This window comes from Lepidochelys olivacea, assembly GCF_965140295.1.
Source record: "Lepidochelys olivacea isolate rLepOli2 genome assembly, chromosome: 1".
Taxonomy (NCBI): domain Eukaryota; kingdom Metazoa; phylum Chordata; order Testudines; family Cheloniidae; genus Lepidochelys; species Lepidochelys olivacea.
This window is the reverse complement of record NC_140411.1, coordinates 160,496,498-160,510,367: the sequence shown is the minus strand read 5'-3', so window position 1 is coordinate 160,510,367 and position 13,870 is coordinate 160,496,498. Positions and strand designations below refer to the sequence as shown.

At 39.6% G+C, this 13,870-nt stretch overlaps 1 protein-coding gene across 1 annotated transcript in view; it reads right to left on the bottom strand.

Annotated features, from left to right (window-relative positions):
• Positions 1–13,870, bottom strand: part of C2CD2 (C2 calcium dependent domain containing 2) — a 53,413-nt gene that overhangs the window by 27,048 nt on the left and 12,495 nt on the right. Inside the window, exons 3-7 of the mRNA XM_084638740.1 lie at positions 9,595–9,714; positions 8,634–8,738; positions 4,319–4,444; positions 3,871–3,991; positions 498–606 (exon numbers count right to left, since the gene is read on the bottom strand). Coding sequence (XP_084494866.1) covers positions 498–606; positions 3,871–3,991; positions 4,319–4,444; positions 8,634–8,738; positions 9,595–9,714 — 581 coding nt within the window. The remainder of the gene's footprint in view (positions 1–497; positions 607–3,870; positions 3,992–4,318; positions 4,445–8,633; positions 8,739–9,594; positions 9,715–13,870) is intronic.

Sequence of the window (13,870 nt, the reverse complement as noted above, 5' to 3'; positions counted from 1 at the left end):
GGGAGCAGGGAGCAGCTGGGCTCCCAGCAGGGAGCTGCGAGCCCTGGCTCTCAGAACGCCCACACTACCCCTCTTCAGTAGGCGGAAGCACTCATAGCGAGGACGCAAACCACTGACAATAGGAGGGTAGGGTGGACATCAGCCACCACAGTAATTACTGTGATTGCTGTAAGCTGACCTAACATAGGTCGACTTAAGATTGTGGTGTAGGCATGCCCTTAATTACATGCCGCCATCCATTTCTGTGAGAAACTACACATCTATACTTCCCCAATCCCAGGCCCAACAATCCTCAATTAAAAGTAAAAATGACTGAAATCCATGTTAACACTTGCTATAACTCAGTACCAGAAAATTGCTTTAAAAACCACAGTTATGCCCTGCCAGTGTCAAATCACAATAGGATACGTTCAAAACACAGTTCCTCTTCCAACATCTTATATAAATTGAGACTGTAAAAACATTTAATAGAAAATGTTATGTGGGTGGTTACTTACAAGATGAAATCCTCTTTCCAAGAGAGGTTAGTGCCATTTTTGGCTACAGAGCTGGAAAATTGCTGCAGAGGATCATTCAACTGAGTTATACACACTGGATTTATGCTGCCTGTATTGGGAAAGGAAAGGAACAAATATCCAACTGTTGACTTCAAATCATCAATAAGTGTATTTTCTCAAGAGAAATAGGAGACACCTTTTTGCTTAGGCCACTGAGGGGGGGAAAAAAAAAAGCCACCCCACACGCTAGCATTATTCCTTCCTCCTACCCCTTTTTGTTTGTACTACATTAGTATCCGGTCAAGACTGGGGCATCGTTGCCCTATGTGCTGTATAAACATACTGAAAAACAATCCAGGGCCCAAAGACCTTGGTCTTTAAATTAAAGACCAAGAGCTATGAGTGTCAGTGTAACAAAATCACAAGAGCTAGAGAGAGGAGGAGGGTAATAACGATAGGAAATGTAGTTATCAAGAGAAGTTATGGGAACAGCTACATGGTTTCAAGTCACTTAAAACAAAAATTGGATAAATATTTGAAGTCCTTAGTGATTGTTTATCTAGCTGTTTCTTGAGGAACTACTATTTCTTGTGGTAACAGATATTGACCGCTATATTGTTAATGAACAATGGATTTACAGACTGCTATTTTTACAGAGATCATGCCAGTCAAGAGCATTGCTCTACTAATGCAGACATGTGTACTAACAAGTTGAAGGTAAAAAAAGTGAATAATTTTACTATTATTCCAAGTAGGAACAGGTGGTATTATTTATAGCTTCTAAAAACCACATTAAAAAAAAGAGAGTAAATTTTACAATGTCAGAAGTCACTATTTTTCATATTTGGGGCTCTGGAGAAGGACAACAGGCAAGAACATATACAAATCTGCACTGAGGTTTGTGCACAGAAATAGACAAAGTTATATATATAAAAAAAATTACACACACACACAAAATTTGCTATATTAGATCAATCTAAGATGTGTGTTACCTGAACCCCATACACACAAAAGACCTACATAAAAACACATATAGAGCCTACTAGCAAAGTAATTGTAAACATTGGTTATTTACCAGCTAGAACTCACTATACAAACTCATACAGGCATATTAATGTGGCAAAACCCTATTATGGACAGGTTAAAAATTCATGTTTTAGCCTATGTAGAAACATAGGCAAAGAAACCAACTATGCTGGTTAATCAATCATGCTACAGAGGGCTCCAACAACACGGTTAGACTCAGCTTAGACCTGCCCACAAATGGCGAAAAACTATGATCCAATAACTGTCGCTTAAGAAAAAAAAAATCCCTAAGCCTGGCAGTGCTAAGGAATCACCCCAGTCACAGCAGCGAGCCAAACCCAAGCACAGGGTTTAATGACTGTTGAATTCTGGCCTATTTACACTACAAAAGTCATAGAGACCAAGACTGCACCCAACCTGAAGCACTTCAAAAGGGGCATCCGTTTGTTTGTTAAGTAACTAGCAATTCTGGATGCTCAGACTGAGGCATGTTAAAAGATTTTCAGAAAGTTCCTATCACCCATACTGGGGGGAGGAGGGGAGGAAAATCTACATTAAAAAAACCAAACACCCTTTTGAAAGGCCTCAAGTTGGGCACACATAAAATTGAGGCACCCAAAGGTCACTGATCAGACACTTAGAATCATAGCATATCAGGGTTGGAAGGGACCTCAGGAGGTCGTCTAGTCCAACCCCCTGCTCAAAGCAGGACCAATCCCCCACTAAATCATCCCAGCCAGGGCTTTGTCAAGCCTGACCTTAAAAACCTCTAAGGAAGGAGATTCCACCACCTCCCTAGGTAACCCATTCCAGTGCTTCACCACCCTCCTAGTGAAAAAGTTTTTCCTAATATCCAACCTAAACCTCCCCCACTTCTGAAAAGTTTAGTTGGTGCTCTAGGCCTGGAGCAATGAAGCAGGTGGGCTTGATCATGAAGAAGCTTAGACGCTTAAAAGACAGGTCGAAAGCCTACGCCCCAAACATAAGCAGCACAACTTGCTTTAGTGGGCAGTGACCTCCTGCTTGGCTTCACGCTCCATGTGCCCCAATGACTGTTTTTTTGGAAAAAAGTAGATCTTTCTTCAATAAAGTATCCCTGCCCTGAATAAACGTCTCATGGAGGGTTCTAGTGTTAACAAATTACTCAGAGCACAGCTAAACCAGTGTCATACCAAGTAATATTCAACCAGATAGAAAATACTGTGAGTTGGATTAGAACATCTATGTTCAGAGGGCTTATGTTGAGTCATCCGTTGTTAAGCAGAGCTTCCAAATGATTTAAAGTGGAAAGTTGTATTAAGAAGTGACAGTACAACAAGGGTATTTCAAGGAGTTTTACTTCCTTTTGTTGCCTCTCCTCTCCCCCAAATGTGACGTTTCAGACCATACTTTCTTGGAAATCTCTGGACATAACAATTCATATTGGGCCATATCCAACCCCTTCCCACCAACGGACTTGCAGGTGAGGGGCCCTGACTGAGGAAAAAGGACTCTAAGGAGGTTTCCTTTAGAGTTCCCTCAACGCCCCTAACAGAATGATCACCCCCACCTCACATACACACAGAACTGAACACAACCAGTGTACTGTATTCTATGTCCGCCTCTTCCCACACCACCCTGAGGACTGTGCATCTCTTGCCAAAGGACAGGGCCATCTCTAGAGAAATCCTATGCCTTCACACTGGCAGCAGAGCCCTCTGCTCCTTGGCAGTGCAACTCCATTATAGCCATCTTATCAATGACTTCATCTTCTGCTGCCTTAGAACGCCTCGCCCCCCTTAATTGCAAGGTGCTTCATGGTACCTAGCAGTGCTACAAACCAGTTTATTGACCGTAGTTTTCTGGGGGCGTAGAACGAGAGTGTCATGATGTGCACAGTGCATAACCCCTCTTGGTTTGAAATAGCCCAAAACTGGTGACCTGGGCAAGCTGCAAAGGAATCTGCTCCATGGGGTTTTGGGGGAGGGCTGAGGATCCGCTTCCAACAATAATGGCAGGATGGAAAGGAGCTTGGCAGGATTACTTTTTGGAATAATTAAGTAGTGCTTCTGGGGTTTTGTTTTGTTACAGTATTACATGCCAGGACACCTAGCTTTGTGCATGAGTCTTTTAATTATTCAAATTAAAATAAATCAGTTATTCCACCCCACCTACAGGTTCTTGGAAGTGGAGAGGACAGAGAGGAAGAAGGCCCACCAGTGCCACAGAGGCAGCAGATCAGAAGGAGGAGTTATCTGATCCATTCATTGTATTTTGTTGTGTCTGAAAGTATGACCACTACAGGTTTAGAGTCACCCTCCTTACAGCTTTGAAGCAGAATATCTGTCGGCTTTAGCTTTTGTTTTACCTGCAGCACTGTGATCAGTCAGTGTGGCTACAATGTTCTTCACTAGCAGTTTTAGCTCATGAACTCTGGGAGGTTTCGGAGGGCTGGTGCCCTGGGGGAGAGTTCTTATGTTTTGTATATTCTGTGAAAAGGAAACAAGACATAAGGAATCATCTATATAAAATATGGAATACATTGTATGCTCACACAGATCAACATGGTAAAAGTCATTTGATATTCAAAATTACAGGGCAGCATTAGCAACAAAGTAGTCACCTAGGAATTCTAAGGTCAAATCCTCCTGTACCCGAGGCTATGTATTTTAAAGTGTTTCCCTATGGTTTCTGATCAAATAGCACATTATTAGCCTTGCAGTTCATTCACGGGATCATGAGTGTCCTCTAACCAGACATATTAATATTAACAGAAAGCAGGTTGAAAAAATTATTTAAATGCATTCAAGACTTACCTGTACCTCCTTTATTATATCTGTAGGTTTTGTACTCAAGATTACAGATGGTGAAACTGAACTAATTAGATTCTGGAAAACATCTCTGAACGGCTCAGATATTGCACATGTCTCAGCCATCTGGCCCTAGTAGGAGAGAAAAAAAGAATCATGCTTCTAATTAATCAGGAGAACATACATTAATGCAGAAATTCACTGGACAGCTGACTGTACAGTCTACCACTATGTCATAAAGCAAATGTAAGAATGACAGCAGGTCTAGCGCCAATAGCCAGACATACGGAAATGTCAGACAAATAGTCACTTGATCTTAGTTATTAAAAACAAAAAACCCACATTCACAATATATGCATTATAATATCATGCAGTTCTGAAAGAGAAATGGAAAGAGTAGAGTCATTACTCACCTCAAAAAGAACCTGTGTCATGATTTCATACATATTTGTTATGCTGTTAAAGCTCTTTTACCACCTCGGCAACACCAGGATAGCAATACAGTACATAGAGACAGCAGGTCAGATCATCAGTCTAGTACCTTTGACTCCTATGGAATATGCTGACTTCAACTAGCTGAAATTTGGTAACTTCCATTCAGCACACAATGATCATTATGGTACTCCTTAAGCCCAAACCTCAACCATGCCTAAAATAGTCCTGTATGATTGTTCATGTAGCTCCAGTCAGGAAACTTAAGCTATCATTCCCATCCCCTCTTGCCAGCCAAGAAATGCTTTCCAGATATTTATAGTTCATTGCAGCATTCATTTATGCTCTGTCCTTTATATTACAGGCATCAAAATGCATTGCAAAATTTTGCTTATACATGGTAGCTTTAAAGTTACTTATAAAGCGCATCAATGCAGTAACTGTTTGCTTGCCAGTGATCTGATAAAGGAGGTTTACTTTTAGCTATAATCAATCAGTGGCAGCATGCTATTCTATGCTTCAGTTTTCTTCAACAGTTGGAATTGAGAGGATATTTAATTAAATTATTGCACATAGACAGCAATTAGGAAATTCAAGAGCACTGGAAGTGGTCCAGGGAGAATCTAGAAGAGGTTCAATTTTTAATGTACAGAGATGGAGACACTGCATAGACCTACATGACAGAGAATACCTACAGATGAAAATATATAGAGGAGTGTCTCAAACTGACATCTCATTTAGAAAGATTATACTGTTACAGACCATAACTTTTAAAGGAATGGAGCCAATTTACGGAGTCTTATATGAAACATTCATGTCTCCGGATTCTTACAGTAAGATGGAAAGAGTATCTTGATGTGTGCTGTGGTCAGGTGGGAATGCACAGCCATTTTGTACGCAACCGGAGGACTCACATTCTCTGGCAACAAGATAGAGACCAAAAAATGGATATTAACCAGGTCCTGTTGCAGAAGCCAAGTTATTTAGCTGCATTCCTGGCAGAAATATCCCAACAACTCACTAGCGCAACTCAAGATGATCATCACAATGGGGACGAAAGGCCTAATCCTGGCAGATGATGAGCGTCTCCTGAAACATTCTGACTGAGCTCCATCAGCTCTCAACAACTTTGATGCGAGCCAAGAATGCTCAGCATATCACAGGATTGACCACTTCATTTTGCAAACCTACACTGTGTTTTAGAACTAGCACAAGTTAATGCGATATTCCTGCGCTGGTGCAAGTGACAACCAAATCTTCACCACAGGCCTAATAAATTTAAAGTCAGTGGTCAAGAAGGGACCAACTTGTGGAGGGGTAGTATTAGGTGTGTTTGAACAATCCCAATCTGCAATGTATATAAATCTTGTTTCACTACCCGCTTTATGATGCCACACTCTGAAGATGTATAGGTTTCAGAGTAGCAGCCGTGTTAGTCTGTATCCGCAAAAAGAAAAGGAGGACTTGTGGCACCTTAGAGACGAACAAATTTAGATGCATCCGATGAAGTGAGCTGTAGCTCACGAAAGCTTATGCTCAGATAAATTTGTTAGCCTCTAAGGTGCCACAAGTCCTCCTTTTCTTTTCGAAGATCTATAGATATTGTTCATATAAAGCACGCTCCACCCTTCAACCTTATTTTTCTCATGTTGTACTGCAGCTTCTCTCTTGTAACCTACTTAAGGGGCCATATTTCTATAAGTTGCATGTTGTTGTGATCCAATATTTTAAAAAATACCCCAAAAGACTGCTACAATTAAACTTCCAGTGCCCACTTTGGCAGTGTCACCTTATCAATTTGGTAAGTGCATAGATAACAAACCTGTGTTATACCTGCTTGAACCACCTCCATTCTCCTCCCCCCAAAAAACACCCCCCCCCCTCTTTTTGGGTGTTCCCCCCACCCCTGCTCACTGCCCACTATCAATGAAAATTTAGTCTGATGGAAAATGTTGGTTGGAATTTTTCAAATTTTCAACCAGCTCTAAGTTTGCTATGAACTAAGTTATGCCAATTGTTATAATTGGCCTGATACTCATTGACATTTAGCCTGATGCTTTCATGTCCATGTGTGAAGCAGTTCACTTAAAACAAAAAGCCTCCACTCACCCAAATTTAGTTCCAAATGTAAAGGCTTGGAAAGACGGATACCCAATGTCATGGACATTTGGGATGGTGAGGGAATTAGGTTTATATAAAAGTTTTTTCAAAAGTTATATTCCACTTCCTTGTTGGCTTCAAGTAGAATATAATGTTTGAAAAAACTTGAACTCCATTATCTGTGCCCCATCTTCAATTGTAAACGTTTACATTCAACCCTCTTTTTGGAATTCAACACAGGACACATTAAAAAAACAAAACCAAAAAACATTAAGACTACATCTGAATAAGTTACTTGAAGAACCTTTAACACGTCATTTTTAGAATATGCTAGAACTGTCGTTCCCAACTGTAAAATATTATTTTTGTGACCGGGTAGTGCAGTTTCTATGCAAGGCCATATCAGCCGCAACACTAAGAGTCAGCCAAGTACAGCGTGCCAAGTGTGATTCAGAGTGATCCAGCTTTTGTCAGTGTAAACTGGAATCTTTTTATTTCATCCAGTTTAACTGACGTGTGTGTGCAGCACTGTGAAGATAAGTTCTTTAAGTGAGGATTATTATTATTTTTGCATGTAAAAGTATTTACTTAAAAAAAATAAGGAACAGGGGAAAATGTCATTTAAATGAAGGAGCCGAAACAATTTCCAAATTGTAGTTCATTTACAAATGTCAGTATTTTAGGGGTTTTCAGCTCTAGAACTGTAAGATGCATACTCAGGTCCCATTAATGTTAAAAAGAGAATGAAGCCTTTAGTTACTTAGATCTTACAGGCTCTTTTTAAGAGCCTGTACAACACCCAATGCAATGTAACTACACTTGTAAATCCACAGTCAAGCACTTTTCAAAAAGCAGAGTTTTTAATGCAACAGGCACACTGTTTCAGAGACATTATGACCTGTCAATAAGTACTTAGTGACTGTTTAATACATGGATATTAGTCGACATTCCCAGTGATTAAGGTCATTTAGGCTGCCACACATGCAAAATAAATCTGTTGGGTTTTTTTAAAGTGTTCTGAAGAATGATTTGTTATACATCAGTTTTTAATACGTTTAGTTGTATATCCATGATAATAAAATTAAATAGCCCCCGCTCCCCCTGCCCTCAGGTCATCATTCAGTCAATACAACTCATCAGTAGAAGCTCTAACATGCACTGAAGTCAACTTTTTAAAACGGGGAAAAAACACTACACACTTTAGAGTGCAGGGCACAAAAGAGAACCATTTCTCATTGTTAAGGTACAATTTCTCTAATCTGATAAATACAAAGCGGAGTGAAGAGAGGAAGGTCCCAAATAATGAGAAAATTCATTTGTAACTTGAAAGATAACATATGCAAACCAGAAAGCACAAGTCAAGTGCTTAGCACTATGGAAACCCTTAAGATGCTTAGTCCCTACCCTGCCACCGCCAAACATTTCAGAGTCAACTTGACAAATGACTAAAGGTCGTCCTCTTCTAATACTAATGCAAGTGATCCAAACAGTGACTTAAAAAATTATTTTGGACTGGGACACTTATTACAGATGTCCAAAAATGCTTTGAGAAATAATTTAAGAAGCAGGAATTTTTTTCATCCTTTAAGATTTGGATTAAACCAATGACCCAACAAAAGATTTCTCTCACAAAACTGGTCAACTCTACCTTAACCTAGATTTAACATTTTAGTATCCATGTGGGATGCTACTGTGCTTAAGAGGGGAGTCAAAATATGTCCTTTAGTTTTGTTTTAGAGGACTGGTTAAGACAGACAAACAAATAAAAATAAAAAACTTACTGACTGACCTCCTGCACTGCTGTTGGCTGGATTTTAATATTAGTTTCGGGAGCATTAAGGAAGGACCACACAACTTCAATGTCTTCTCCTTTCTCTTTCAGATAGAGTTCCAGCTGTTGAAATGACAGAGGTTAGTTTTTGTCACCTGCAGACTTGTGAATATCTTTTAAGAGAAGCACGGGACGAAGCTCATCACTGCTGTAAACAAGTGCAGTATCACTGAAGTCAGAGTGATACCAGCATTTAATTTCATAAATCTCAGATGATAGGTGGTCTAAGAAGAACATAAGAAATTATTTCACCTTTTAGCGTATCCTGTGAGTATAGCCTAGGCGAGGGGGTCTCCATTCCCCCCCCCACCCCCCGAGCCCCTGCTGCCCAACATACGATAAAAACCTCCATGGCCCACCTGTGCCACAACAACTGGTTTTCTACATATAAAAGACAGGGCTGGCATTAAGGGGTACCAAGCACGGCAATTGCCTGGGGCCCCATGACACAGATGCCTCTGCGAAACTACGTTGCGCAGGCTTTGGCTTCAGCCCCATGTGGTATGGCTTTGGCTTTCTGCCTTGGGCCCCAGTGAAACTAATGCTGGCCCTGAAACCTGCTTGTGGCCAGACCCCTGGTTGAGAATCACTGGCCTAGGGCACTGATAAAAGTCAGACTCATTTAAAAAAAAATATTTTCATGGTCCACAATTATAAATGCAATATTATTTATTTGAATTGTCTTCACAAATATTTAGTTTTAATTATACAAAGAATTGGGACAAAAGTACCTTAAAAACAACAACAACAACTTTTGTGGACTGCGCTAACAAATATTTAAGCATTTTGTAACTATGAGGTTCAAAAGTTAAAACAATCTTTCAGTTTGACTACAGTATATGTAAAAAAATTGGTCCAATTAGTCTTTTTGGATCTGAATATAATATTTAGCAAGGGATATCATTAAAAAAAAGGTTACCTGTAAGTGAAGTGGAGACAGTTTCACACTGTACGACTGACATTCTGTGGTAGTAGGTGAAGTATGTGACACATGAACAATAAATTGAATGGAGTCTCCCACTACATTACAAGAAACCACCTAGTGGGGAATAAATAAAATAAATCAATTTTTCATTCAAGGAACTTTCTACCTTGATCAGTTAGAAAAATTACGAAGTTCAAAAATGCAGGAGACAAGGACACTAGACTTTCGTTTCTGGAGACCAAAGTTCAAATCCTGACTGTAGTTTAAAGCATTTACAGCCACTACCTTTCTCGAAAATTGGAGGTTTTGACACAATCAAACGCTCCAAGTAAATTCCTTGACTGTCAAACATCCTCCACACCCACAAACTTAAAAAAAAAAAAAAAAAAAAAATTTTACTCAAAGATCACATTTTCCCATCAAAACATGATGGGACTCCATTTTTTCATATTTTGATGTAAAACTAGCCATCTTGTGAAAGTTTCACAAGACATTAAGATTTCTGGGTCACAAAATGGTCCGAATAAAATAATGAAGTCACTTTTGTGAAATTCCACAAAAGCAACGTGTCATTTTGGCACGCTGCTATCACAAAGATGAATTTTGTTCCATCATCCTAGTTTCCCTGTTTGCGAACAAAACAAAAAGCCATCATATAATTTGGCATAATTAGCCTCCTTGACTTAAGAGATCTTTGGTTGAACCAGAAAAGGTGTTGAAATTTAGTACTGAAGTGCATTGGTAGAGTTTGGGGTGAATATTCAAAAGACAAAGCTTGTGCAGTGCCTGCCTGCCTGCAATACATCTTGCTGCTTAACCCAAGGTAGCCAGTCCATTTGCTTTTATGAACAGTAACTTTATTTATATACCTATAAATGCAAAATCTCATCCTGCCTCCTCCCCAAAGCCAATTTGGTTCAGGAATTGACTTTCTACATTCAAATAACTTGCAGTACACGTTTCACAACACAGAGGAGCCCCAGATAAAGAAAATAATTCACTAAGGAGGTAGAATCACATCAGCAATCTTAAGTGTATAGACATCACAGTCACGCTCTTATAATTAGCAAGTACACTAACTCAGCATGAAGTCATCAATTTCAATTTCAGCATGAAGTCATCAATTTCTGATTCAGGATTTGTTTCATAGGAACATTTTAAGTATACTATTAAAGCACACAAATAGAATTTGTTACCTACTCATCTGCTCTGCAATCAGAGCTTAAGTTTTTAAAGTAAATCAATGTATCCTCTGGAAGAATGTGGGAGAGAAAACATGACAGCTCTTAATGTCTTAACCAACATCAGAATAGCCCTGGAAATCCACAGATATCTGCTTTATATCCACAGGTATCCGTATCCACGGCTGTGGATAGCCATGGATCATTTTTGCAGATCGGATGCGAATACAAATTTTGTATCCATGCAGGGCTCTAAACATCAGTCTCTCCTTTGATGCACTTCATCTCGAGGGCTCCATAGATCAAATCATGGAAAGGACAGGAACAGGTTTAAAAACAAAGTTTAAGACAAACTGGTGCAACTCCTGCACACAAGGCAAGGCCTAAATAAATAAATACATTCTGTCCCAATTCACATCCCAAGATGCTTACAAATTGATTGTTTACTTTGATTTAATTAGATATTAGGAAAATACTTTCTAACTGTAAGGGTAATTAAGCACTGGAAAAGGTTTCCAATGGAGGTAACTGAATCCCATCATTGGAGATTTTTAAGAACAGATTAGAAAAAATACATGTCAGGGATGGCCTAGATTCAGGGGTTCTCAGAACAATTTTTTGGTGACCTCAGAGTGTGGCCAGCAACCCTTGCTGGTGGCCGCTCTGACAATTTTTCCAAGCCCAAGCTCCATCGCCCCAGGCTAAAGCCCAGAGCCAGAGCCCAGGCCCTGAAGCCCAAAGCTTGATGGGCGCACACACTGGACCCCCATGTGTCTGCAGAGGCGCTGCCTGGAGCCTCTGGGAGGTTGCGTGGTGCAGTGTGCTGATCCCCTGCTGGCGGTGCCAGCAAACACCAAGGCAGCCAGGAGCAACAGCTGGGTGCTGCAGGGACGGACCACTGCTTTGCCTCCCTCCACTAGGGTTGCCAATTCTGGCTGGATGTATTCCTGGAGGTTTCATCTCATGACATACTATTTAATTAAATATTAATCTTTAATTCCTGAAGACTCCAGGACAATCCTAGAGGGATGTCAACCCTACCCTCCATCTCTGCCCAGGCGGCTATTGTGGGCACAGAAAATTCTCCTGCTGGCCACCCGTGACCATGGTGGCTGCATTGGAGAAAACGCTGGTCTAGGTATACTTAGTCCTGCCTCAGGGCAGGGGGCTGGACTAGATAACCTCTCAAATTTCCCTTCCAGCCCTACATTTCTATTATTAATGGCCTCAGGGCCAATCCATTAAGGCCTAGCCTTAACCATGAGTAAAGTCCAACCAATATTTCCCCTACAGTCCCTTTCCACCACCTCAAAAATATTCTTAAGAGGAGAAACAACAAGGAGTCTTTGTGGCACCTTAGAGACTAACACATTTATCTGGGCATAAGCTTTCGTGGGCTAGAACCCACTTCATCAGATGCATGGAGTGGAAAATACAGGAGCAGGTATAAATACATGAAAAGGTGGGAGGTGCCTAAGTGTGAGGTCAGTCTAATGAGACAATTCAATTAACAGTAGGATACCAAGGGAGGAAAAATAACTTTTGTAGTGGTAATGAGTGTGACCATTTCCCTGTCTTTCCCCCAAGCTCCAAAAAAAGTCTGTTTTCTTGAGAATTGATTTACAATTCTTATTTTCATTACCTATTTCAACAGTTGGTTATATAGTCCATAGGGTCACTAGCACAACTCCATAATAAAAATAAATTAAAAAAACAGTTTAAAATAAACAGCAAGCCAAATAAACAAATACACTCAATTTGCTTATCTCTCTCAGACTCAGCCCAGAAGTCCTTGGTTTCATTCTGCTTCAAACAGAAACATCATAACACTTCTTTCAAAGACTGAGAAATTTCTTTATAAAAGGTCATTCCTTCTAGGAGGTCTAATGTGTATACAGTTACCTACACAGGTAATAAAACTGTTTCCTTTATCCTAAAATGTGAAAGTCAGGCCTGCTTAGTTCTACACCCCCTGGAATGGGTGCTCCATCTTTTCATTCTGTACCTTGTCTCAATGGAATTAAAGCTAAAATAGCCAGTATTTGAATGGTGAATTTACACATTAAACAGTGTTCTTATCTTCTAGCTCTGGTTCTTTTCAGCTAACAAATCTTCTTCTCTTATCCCCTGAGTTGTAATCAACAACAGTGGTTCTGAGCCACAAACTAATAAGTAAACAAACAAAAAAACAAAACTGTTAATTTCAAGCTCCATCACAGACGAATATTTGCAGATTTGTAGTTTTAATTCAACAAGTTTAGACACTATTTTAAGGAGAATGTGTCTATATAAATAAGAGTGTCTAAACTATTTTAAGTTTTCCCTTTCACTATTCACAGAAATTTTATCTCTCATTCTGATTTCAACTTTTCCCTCAGGCTCTCCAGATAGCTAAATTAGTAGGGGAACTTGTGCCTCAGTTTCTGTTTGCTCCCTCCTACCTCTCTAGAGAGCTATAAAATTTCAGCTACTCTTTTCTCCTTGAAGAAGTGGCAACATGCAGTTAAATAAATAAAATAAAGAGGTTTAGGGTTATTTTAGTTCATATTTTTGTTTTATTTCAATTAAATTCACTTGTTATGTACTGGTACTATATAAACTCACACTCTTCACACATTGTTCTAAATGTTTCCCACTCCTCCGACATTCTTTTCTTCCTACCCCCTCTAAACGAGTGGGTCATAGCCCATAATGAAATGGATTTTTAAGTGGTAAATTCTTATCTTCCCAGTAGCAATATATTTAGGGTTTTTAAAGATGGCTGGCTATACGTATTTATTAAAACTCTCAGTGCAGCGATAACATTGGCTGGCCTTTTCTTTGAAAGAAAAGAAACAGGTGCTACTATATAACACAATTTTATTCCCAGATAAATAGCTTAATGAAGGTTGAGGGCATATCAGTAATTTAGGAATAAAAATCCTTATAAGAAAAAACACACCACTGGAAAGCCAGAAAATTAAAGTTAAGGTTAAATTTACAATAAACCAGTGTTTGAAGGTATACCAATTTATTCTTAGGTACCCAAACTATCTTAACTCTGCCCCCAGAGTAGTGACCGGAGAAAGACAGGACTCTCTTCTTCATCC